At 41.8% G+C, this 11184-nt stretch overlaps 1 protein-coding gene across 8 annotated transcripts in view; it reads left to right on the top strand.

Annotated features, from left to right (window-relative positions):
• The first annotated feature begins 6908 nt into the window (after positions 1 to 6908).
• The window catches only part of eps15l1a (epidermal growth factor receptor pathway substrate 15-like 1a), a 377875-nt gene continuing 373599 nt past the window's right edge, over positions 6909 to 11184 (top strand). For all 8 annotated transcript variants that reach the window (XM_072593645.1, XM_072593644.1, XM_072593643.1 and 5 more), the window contains exon 1: positions 6909 to 6991. In XM_072593645.1, coding sequence (XP_072449746.1) covers positions 6965 to 6991 — 27 coding nt within the window. In that variant the 5' untranslated portion in view covers positions 6909 to 6964. The remainder of the gene's footprint in view (positions 6992 to 11184) is intronic.

Genomic DNA, 11184 nt, shown 5'->3' with positions numbered 1-11184 from the left:
TGTGGGTTTCCTCCAGGTGATCCAGTTTCCTCCCACAGTCCAAAGATGTGCAGGTCAGGTGAATTGGCCATGCTAAATTGCCTGTAGTATTAGGTTAGGGGTATGGGTGGGTTGCACTTTGGTGGGTCGGTGTGGACTTGTTGGGCCGAAGACCCTGTTTCCACACTGTAATGTAATTTGATCTAAAAAAAGCGTGGAGCAGGGTGACACAATTGAGATGAGATTAATAAAATTATGAGAGGCGTAGACAGGATAAAATGTTTCTCTGTGATGGAAGGATAAATGACCAGGGGACATAGATTTAAAGTAACGGGTAGGAGTTTTAGAGAATGTGAGAAAAAAAACATTTTCACCCAGAGTGTGGTGGAATCTGGAACACAGTAGAAACCTACATAACATTAAAGAAATGTTTTGATGTACATTCATGATGCCAGAGGCATGTTACAGATTGCAAGGCTATGGGCTAAGTGCTGGAAACTGGGATTGGAGTAGTTAGGTGGTTGTTTATGATCAGAGTTAAAAATCACACAACACCAGGTTATAGTCCAATAGGTTTATTTGGAAGTACTAACTTTCGGACCGCTGTTCCTTCATGAATTTTACCCACGCCAGTCCAACACTGGCAACTCCACATCATGTTTATGATCAGTGCAGATATTTTGAGAAAAATTCATTCACAGGTTGAGAGTGTCATCAACAAGTTCAGCAGTTATTGCCCATTCCCAATTTGCCACAGAGCAGTCAAGAGTCAACAACGCTACTGTGGGTCTCGAGTCACATGTAGGCTGACCAGGTAAGGACGGCAGGTTCCCTCCCTTATGGACATTAGTGTAATGGATGGGGTTTCCCCAACAGTTGGCAATGGATTCATGGTCATCATCAGACTCCTAATTCAAGATTTTTATTGAATTCAGATTCCACCATTTGTTGTGACAGGGATTCAAACCCAGGTACCTAGAACATTACCTGGGTCTTTTCATTTCTCACCAATCTGATTGAATGTGCTGAGGAAATTGATGCTCACTTGGCTTATACCGTATGCTTAGATCTTCAAAAAAATTGAAAAAGGGCTATATAGTCCAATTTAGATAAGAGGTTTAAGTGGACAGATCCTGGATTGGATGAAGAATTAATTACATTCATGTCGGCATTAGGTATTGGTGTGAGAATGTTTACTCTTCAGTATCCTTCTATTATCTGGGAGGTCTTGCAGCATAATACTAATGTCACTATCTGGGCCAGAAGTCTGCATTTGACCCCTATACCAAGATCTATTGGCCATGGAAAGTATGTTCATAAAGAGTCAAACAGACAGGTTGTCTGCTTGTAAATCCTTCCAATATATCTGATGGAACATCTTATGAGCAGAAGAGTTTCCTGGCCTGCTATTCTACAGAAGGCAATGGCAAACTACTGCAATTATGTTGCTCTTAAGCCTGGGCCAACCCAATGGAAGTCCATGCCCAACTTTCAGAAATGACAGGGAAGGAGAGACAGACAGATCTATATATTAAAGATCTAGGTGAAGGTTTGAGGAACTCTCTACAAGTTGTGGATGACACAAAGATTTGAACTGAGAAAGATGTGGAAATGGCTATAGGAGATGACATGTAATGTAAACCAATACAATATGCACATACATTGGACTAACAACATGCATTTCTGCACCACGTAGGGTTCCAACTTGGTCTGTTGAGCAGGAAGGAGACTGAGGTGTTTAGGAAATGGGTCTCTGAAGATTCAAGACTTGTGCAGCGCCCATAACAATATAAAACTTAAAGAAACACAAATGAGAATTAAAATGTCTTGCTTGACTGAGCCAATATAAAGAGCACTGCTCTTCTTCGACAAGAACCTAGTAGGAATGATATATTCAGTTTTGGCCACTTCAATGGATGATACAGAGGATCTGAAAAATGAGTTTTTTTAAAAATCTACTAAAAAAGGGTTTTTTTAAAAATGCCTTCTTTTCTAACATCTTTTAGAAGAAGGATTAGGTTTGATGAACCTGAGTCTTTTCCTTCCCACCAATTTCAATGTTTATAAATAACCTAGATTTCCTCAATCTGGCACTGTGGGTTTTGCAAATTATTTCTGACATCTTTTCTGTTGCTTCTGTCACCTTCATAAATACATTATCAGCACTCGACAGAAACAGCGAATGCTTTGAATTAAATATTAGCAGGGAGATGGGAACCGAAATAGTAGTTTGAGTATACAGGAGGTTGAGAGTAGTGAAGTCAGAACTAAGATTTCAAGATCGTAAGAAGGCAAGCAAGACGTTGGTTTGACGTGTGTCTACTTCATGTCAGGAGCATCCAGAATAAGTTTGGTGAACTTGCAGCATGGGTTGGTAGCTGGGATTCCAATGTTGTGGCTGTTTCAGAGACATGGGTAGAGCAGGTACAGGAAAAGTTATTGCAGGTTCCGGATTTTAGATGTTTCAGTAAAAGAGAAAATGGTAAAAGAGGAGGTGTTGTAGCACTGTTAGTCAAGGACAGTATTACGGTTGCAGCAAGGACGTTTGAGGGCTCATCTGCTGAGGTAATATGGGCTGAGATTAGAAACAGGAAATGATAGGTTACCCTGTTCGGAGATTTCTATAAGCCTTTGAATAGCTTCAAAGACGTAAAGGAAAAAATAGCAAAAATGATCTTCTATAGGAGCAAGAGTGACAGTGTAGTGGTTATGGGGGATCTTTAACTTTCCAAGTATTGACTGGGAATACTATCATTCAAGTAGTTTAGGTGGGTCGGTTTTTGTTCAATGTGTGCAGGAGTATTTCCTGACACAGAATGTACCAGGCCAACAAGGGGCGAGACCACATTGGATTTGGTACTGGGTAACAAACCCGGCCAGGTGTTAGATTTAGAGGTAGATGAGCACTTTGGTGATAGTGACCACAATTTAGTTATGTTTACTTTAGTGTTTGAAAGGAATAGGTATATACTGCAGGGCACAAGTTATAGCTGGTAAATTACGATGTGATCAGGCAAGATTTAGGATGCATAGGATGGGGAAGGAAATTGCAGGGCATGGGCACAGTTGAAATGTGGAGCTTATTTAAGGTAAGTATGTACCTGTCAGACAGGGAGAAAGTTGTTGTGCACAGGAGCTGTTGTTTATTAAAGAAGTTGAATCTCTTTTCAAGAGGAAGGCGGTGGCTTATGTAAGGATGAGATGTGATGGCTCAGTTAGAGTGCTTGAAAGTTACAAGTTAGCCAGGCAAGACCTAAAGAGAGAGCTAAGAAGAGCCAGAGGGGACATGAGAAGTTGTTGGCGGATAGGATCAAGCAAAACCCTAAGGCTTTCTACATGTATATCAGGAATAAAAGAATGACTAGAGTAAGATTAGGGCCAATCAAGCATAGTAGTGGGAAGTTGTGCGTGGAGTCAGAGGAGATAGGGGAAGCGCTAAATGAATACTTCTTGTTGGCATTCACACTGGATAGGGTGGCACGGTGGCACAGTGGTTAGCACTGCTGCCTCACAGCACCAGGGACCTGGGTTCAATTCCCGCCCCAGGCGACTGACTGTGTGGGTTTCCTCCCAGTGTCTGTGTGGGTTTCCTCCGGGTGCTCCGGTTTCCTCCCACAGTCCAAAGATGTGCAGGTCAGGTGAATTGGCCATGCTAAATTGCCCGTAGTGTTAGGTAAGGGGTAAATGTATGGGTGGGTTGCGCTTTGGCAGGGCGGTGTGGACTTGTTGGGCCGAAGGGCCTGTTTCCACACTAAGTAATCTAATCTAAAGTAATCTAATAAAAAAAAAGACAATGAGGTCGAGGAGAATACTGAGATACAGGCTACCAGACTAGTTGGGATTGAGGTGCATAAGGAGGAGGTGTTAGCAATTCTGGAAAGTCTAAAAATAGATAAGCCGGATAGGATTTATCCTAGGTTTCTCTGGGAAGCCACGCAGAAGATTGCTGAATCTTTGGCTTTGATCTTTATGTCGTCATTGTCTACAGGAATAGTGCTAGAAGACTGGAGGAGAGCAAATATTGTTCTCTTGTTCAAGAAGGGGCGTAGAGTCAACCCTGGAAACTATAGACTTGAGAGCATTACTTCGGTTGTGGGTAAAGTGTTGAAAAGGGTTTATAACAGATTGGATTTGTAATCATCTAAAAAGGAATAAGTTGATTAGTGATAGTCAACACGGTTTTGTAGGGTAGGTCATGCCTTCCAAACCTGATTGAGTTCTTTGAGAAGGTGACCAAACAAGTGGATGAGGGTAAAGCAGTTGATGTGGTGTATATAGATTTCAGTAAGGCATTTGATAAGGTTCCCCACGATAGGCTATTGCACAAAATATGGAGGCATGGGATTAAAGGTGATTTAGCAGTTTGGATCAGAAATTGGTTAGCTGAAAGAAAACAGGTGGTGGTTGATGGGAAATATTCATCCTGGAGTTCAGTGGCTAGTGGGGCACCACAAAGATCTCTTTGGGCCCACAGTTGTTTGTCATTTTTATAAATGACCTGAACGAGGGCATACACTGATGGGTTAGTAAATTTGTGAACGACACTAAGGATAGTGCCGAAGGATGTTGCAGGTTACAGAGAGACATAGATAAGCTGCAGAGCTGGGCTGAGAGATGACAAATGCAGTTTAATGCGGAAAAGTGAGAGGTGATTCACTTTGGAAGGTCTAATGGTAAGATTCTTGGTAATATAGATGAGCAAAGAGATCTTGGTGTCCAGGTACATAGATCCTTGAAAGTTGCCACCCAGGTTGTTAGGATTGTTAAGGCGGCATACAGTGTTAGCTTTTATTGGTAGAAGCATTGAGTTTTGGAACCATGAGATCATGCTGCAGCTGTACAAAACTCTGGTGCAGCCACATTTGGAGTATTGTGTCCCGTTCTGGTCACCGCATTTTAGGAAGGTTGTGGAAAAGCACAGCAAGTCTGGCAGCATCCGAGGAGCAGGAAAATTGACATTTTGGGCAAAAGCCCTTCATTAGCTTGTCCATGCCAACCAGATATCCTAAATTAATCTACTCCCATTTGTCAGCACTTGGCCCATATCCCTCTAAACCATTATTATTCATAAACCCTTCCATATGCCTTTTAAAATGTTGTAATTGTACCAGCCTCCACCACTTCCTCTGGCAGCTCATTCCATATACAAACCACCCTCTACATTAAAAAGTTGGCTCTTAGGTTCCTTTTAATTTTTTCCCCTCTTACCCCAACCCTATGCCCTCTAATTCTGGACTCCCCCAACCCAAGGAAATACCTTGTTTATTTACCCTATCCATGTTCCTCATGATTTTATACGGTCATCCCTCAGCCTCCGACGCTCCAGGGAAACAGCCCCAGTCTATTTAGCCTCTCCATATACCTCAAACCCTCCAACCCTAGCAACGCTCTTGTAAATGTTGTGGTTCTGTTTGCCGAGCTGGGAATTTGTGTTGCAGATGTTTCGTCCCCTGTCTAGGTGACATATTGGGTCCAAGTATATTGTCATGACAAGCAACATGAATTTGACTGGGACAACACTGCTATTATAGGACAAGCCAAACAGAGAATAGCCAGGGAATTCCTAGAGGCATGGCATTCATCCACAGATTCAATCAATAAGCACATCGACCTGGACCCAATATACCGGCCACTGCAGCAGACAGCTAGAACTGACAACTGGAAGCGGCAGATACAAATCACTATAAATGCCGGAGAAAACATCACAGAAGCACTTCACAGGAGGCTCCCAAGCACTGAGGATGTCACCTAGACAGGGGACGAAACATCTGCAACACAAATTCCCAGCTCTGCTAACAGAACCACAACGACGAGCACCCGAGCTACAAAGCTTCGCACGAACTTTGAATTCTTGAAAGGGTTCAGAAAAGATGTAAAAAGGCCAGAATTACACACAATATTCCAAAAGAGACCTCCCAACTCCTATATTCAGTGCACTGACCAACAAAAGCAAACATACTAAACATCTTCACTATCCTAAGTACCTGCGATGCCAATTTCGAGGAACTATGAACCTGCCCGCCAAGGTCTCTATTCAGCAACATGCCCTCGGATCATATCATTAAGTGTATAAATCCTACCTGAATTTGCCATTCCAAAATGCAGCACCTCACATTTATCTAGATTAAACAACATCTGCCATTCCTCGATCCACTGGCCCATTTGATTAAGATCCTATTGTATTCTGAAGTAACCTTCTTTGCTTTCCACTACACCTCCAATTTTGGTGTCATCTACAAACTTAGTAACAATACATCCTATGTTGACATTCAAATCGTTTATATATTTAATTGTCAGCATCTGAGTAACACAATGTCCTTTGATAGTTAATATTGTTCCCTCGTTGTCCTGAAGGCATGTTGATAGACCCTCCGGACAAATTGCTGCAATCCTTGAAGTGAGAGTGCTCCCATGATGGTACGGGGTAGGGAATTTCAGAATTCTGTCCTAAAAACGATGCTGGTACACCGACAAATGCTCAATTAGCATCGTGTATGCACAAAACCCCATGAGGTATCCAGCGTTTACTGCAATCATCACAGTGCACAGCTTATTGGAAATATTCAACCAGTCAAGCAACGGAGAGAAAAGAAACTGAGTTAACATTTTAGGCAGATGACCTTTCGTTAGAACACCGAGTATTTCCAGCTTTTTCTGTTTTTGTATCAATTTCTCAGCACCAGCGGGTTTTCTTTCCGCTTCTGGTTTGTTTATTTTTCAAAAGTGTTTTGAGAGCGATATTTTAGGGACACGCTTTTTCCTAAAGTCTAGCTCATTGCCTTTTGACAGCAACTTCAGCGCACACATGGGAAGAGGCAATGTATCAATCGGCCCTCAGCGCGTGCGCGGGCAGCGCGTCAGGCACAGCCCCCAGCGTGTGCGGGGGGCGCGCGCGCGCGGACTCAGGCCTGTGCACGCATGCGCGGGCGCGCTCCCTCCCCCCCTGTCCCCGCGGTCTGAGCGCGGCTGCTGCTCCGCGGGGAAGATGGCGGCGCTTGTTTCCCTCACTCAGGTACCGAGGATGATCTAGCTGCTGGGTTGGGGGGTGGTGAGTGAAAAGGAATAGAGGGCGAGCCCGGGTCGGCAGTAGTAGACCTTGAATCCTCCCTGCGCCTCAGCCCGAAGCCCCTGGAGCGGGGTCTTCGAGTTATTTCGCTGTCAATGAGAGGCTAATGGAGAGACGGCTAGGCCGCGGCCGGGGGTGGGGGTGAGCCCGAGCCGGGGGGGGGTGGGAGTGAGAGGGAGGAGGAGGTGGGTACAGGTTTGAATGGTAGCCGCGTCCCCAGCCCGCACCGCCCTAGCAATAGCTCCGGGCCCCGCTCCGTCAGCAGAGATCCTCGGCTGTGTGAATGCAGAGCACGCTCCCTTATTCCCTTTCCTCTTACTGTCACTCATGAGTATGGGGTCTCCCTCCATCTGCTGCTTGTTTACAATCAGCCTGCTGTGTGGAGGCTTGGTGCGTCTCCACTTGCTGCACTGTCTTCCACTATTCCCAGCGGAAGTCTGCACCCCTGCCCCCTCATATGTATACTTCCTTAGATATTCCCAAGACTGATGCTTCCAAAAAAATACCTACTGATCGGTGTTTGTATCGCCTTTCTCATATTGGGACGTGGATCTAGAGTTTTCCTGCTTTGCTTCCTTTCGTTCCAGCGAGCAGTAGAAGTTGACTGAGAAATTATTCATTGTCCCAGAGCACCATGTAGGCGCTCACAAGGTTTTATTTTCAGCTGACTCCTTCGTCGTCTTCTCCTGAATGTGACAGCCTGCTGAGATGGAGTTTCACAGGCACTGTTAACCTCTCAAATGACTCTGCAAGTGTCCATTCTTCAGATCAGGAAGCCGTGTTGGTGATTGTTGTGCTATTTGACAGGGATGGGTTTTCACAACTGAGCCTGACATCTATGCAAAAAAAACCTATATAAAGCATAAACAGCCAGCAGGGGTCACTGGACAATTGGCTCACGTTTTTCTTGCCTTTGCCTGAAATAATTCTAGTAGCCCCATCGTGAATATGATTCAGGTTAATTTAGCTTGTGAAGTTGGTGGCCTGATACCAGACAGGCAGGCATTTTGCTATAAACATGAGGTAGGCATTGCAGAGTCGTACTGCTTACAAGAAGTATTGGCTCAGGTTAGGTGCTAGAATTTCTAAGAGTAGAATGTGGTCTGAGGTGCACAAAATTTGACATTGACAGAGACCTTAAATGTGATTTAGCATTGCTGCAATTGCATTTATACCAAATAATATCATTTGTATTTTGGGCAGTATATAGTGGTCTAAGTCTGAGAGATTCTTTCTGGTCTTGTTGGTTTGTGAGTTGTGAGCAGTCTTGTGCTCGGGAATGTTGTTTGTCACATTTGATATTTGGAATTCGCTGTGCAGTTATCATTTTATATTAGTCATGATGCATTCATATTGATGTGTATACACAGGGGTTTGAATTAGTAGATGGTATATGTATTAGAGATAGATAATAAAGTTAAATTTTTGGGTGTTTGGTTAAATATCAATATTGAATTAAAAACAAATGTTGGTAGCATCGGTTCAGGTAGCTTTTGCAGGAAGAGAAACAGTTAATGCTTTAGACTAACAACCTTTGAGTGTTTACAACTTTTTCTATTTTTCCCATTCTTGACATGAGAGTGGGAGAAGCAGTTTATACCAGAATTATTGTTTTCCTGTCAACTAGGAGATAGATTTCCTTGGTGCTGAAGGTAACTTTGATACATAAAAGATTTTTATGCTTGCAACACCAACTTAAAATAATTCTTTCTGTCTACCTGTGAAGTATATACAATCAAAAGGATACTTTTTTAAAATTAATTTTGTGAATTGATTATTTATCTAGACAATTGAATTCTGATTCAGGCCTGCAGGACCTGATTAACAAGCTGTGGTGACTTATCTCTGTTGCTTTTTATTTTCATGCCTATTTTCTGACAGTGTATGTTACTTCACATCTGATGAAACCTTTGTCATTCTCTGGAAAATAATCAACAGATTTAACCACATTGTAATGTTCTCGGTTCTAAGATGGTTTAAAGTTTGCTAGGGTTTGGACCTTAATTTTTGTTCTGTTCAAAGTTGTGGAACATTGAGACTTCTATATATTTCTGAGGACTACCTCTGAATTTGGAATGAATTTTATCAGTGTCTTGTGCATGTATATATGTTAGATTGCGCTTTTGAATCTGTACTGTTTACATTGCTAAAAAGGACTACTGAATATAGGTAGTGACATTGTATGATAAGTATTTGTATTCTATCTTTTCCCTCTACATTTGCACATGAAATTTGAGAAGTATATTAACTTTGTTAAAACTTTGTAGGTCAGACAGTTGCAGCATTAAAATCTGAATAAATTGCAGTGAGCAATCTAGTGTGAAGGCAAACTGAGTGGAAGATTTTGGATTAGTGGTGCTGGAAGAGCACAGCAGTTCAGGCAGCATCCGAGGAGCAGCAAAATGGACGTTTCGGGCAAAAGCCCAATGAGTGGAAGAAGCAGTTTATACTTGAATTGTTTCAAAGTTATTTCTCTTGCAATCTGTAACATGCCTCTGGCATAAAATTTGTATTAATATAAAAACTGGTTGAACTAGCATTGTGGCTAGGAGTCTGCTGATTTAACTCATTGGTATTTGCTGCTTATACACCAGATTCAATGTGTACTGTAGCTATTGTCTGCTAATAGAAATGGAATCTGACTTCTTAAAAAATAATCTCTTTGGTGAATCTTTAATATTTTGAACTCCCAGGTATAGTTTCACACTACAATAGTGGAGCAATGCTCTGAAAGCTTGTGATTTAAAATAAGGCTGTTGGACCAAAACCTGATGTTGTCTGACTTCTGACCTTGTTTTGGAGATAGTTTAAATAATTCATTGTACATTGAAAGTTCTGTAGTAAGGCAAGTATAAATGTCTGATTCTCAGTGGCTGGGAAAACTTAGTTAAATAGTGTTAGCCAATCAATGCTGTGTGTGTGCATCGCCAGGTCCTGTTTTATTTAATGGCTTTACAATCCTTCATATACCCATCAACTTGGTAGTTCAACTGCAATTTAGTATTTGCAGTGAGAATAGGAGAGATATATTGAAATAATTTGGCATTGTGTAAGACGTTGAGTGCTCCTTTACAGGGATGAGATGTTTTGCATGTGCGCGCGTGCGCACATGCACAAACCTGATCATAAAAATGGACAATAAAGATGATGTGAGTTATATGCAACTTTCTTGCATTGTGGCTCATTGGTTTCTTTGTCTAGCTGTCTGGCTATTGTACTCAGTCCTGCACATTGTAGAAACAATTTAGAGACTTCATGCGTGAACTTAGCAGTTAAGCATTCAAATAATGCTAGTTGTGAGAAGACAGCAACTTCCATTTAAGTTTTGCTGAATTTGTAAGGATTGTAAATTCAGTTAAATAAATGTTGAAAATAATTCTGATTCGTTATTGAATTGAAGAACTGCTACAAACCACAGAAATTAATTTTGCAGCCTGCTAATTTGTTACCTACAGGATGCAGTACTTTGAGTTTTGTGTTTAATTTAGAATTAAATAGTAATACAAGCATTATCTCCCTTTTTGTCTATTTTCCTTTACTTTTTCTCTCCTCGCCTTTATTTGATGTGATAATTATTTAGCACTGGAGGGGGAGAGAGGTTTACTAAGCAGTCAGATCTTTCCCTGACTTTCTTTTAAAGTTTTAAAGAGAATTTTCATTTATACTTTCTCCACACATTGGTGAAGTAAAACCCCAGCAATGAGTGTATTATTGTGTTGCTGTGCAGGTTATGTTTCAACTGAGACTTTTGAAGGAGGGGATGAGAGAGGTTTAGGATGGAAAAGTAATAATACGGAAGGAATGAAAGGGATTTGAGAAGTGACAGGTTTAGTGGGTGAAGAGGAATGTGGAAGAGAATTCAAACACAGAAGGGGAAGAAATAGAGTTATGTGGTTCACATTTCAAGTAAATAGTTAAAAACAAAGCATGTTGGTGTATTTTGTTGTCAGTGAGTATAGTCTATTGTAGCTGTCTCTATCAGTATACCACTTTTCAACTCTTCACAGCTGAAAGAGTAGCTGTTCAAACTTGTTAGTTCAGACTGGCCCTGGCAGATGCCAGGAAAAGGCTGATCAGTTACTGATGTATTTTTGAGAGAAAGAAAAATAACTGAACTGCAAATCTCAATGTGACCTTTC

This window comes from Chiloscyllium punctatum, chromosome 24, assembly GCF_047496795.1.
Source record: "Chiloscyllium punctatum isolate Juve2018m chromosome 24, sChiPun1.3, whole genome shotgun sequence".
In the NCBI taxonomy this organism is placed as follows: Eukaryota; Metazoa; Chordata; class Chondrichthyes; order Orectolobiformes; family Hemiscylliidae; genus Chiloscyllium; species Chiloscyllium punctatum.
Note: the sequence above shows the minus strand (reverse complement) of the source record. Positions and strands in the feature narration are given on the sequence as shown.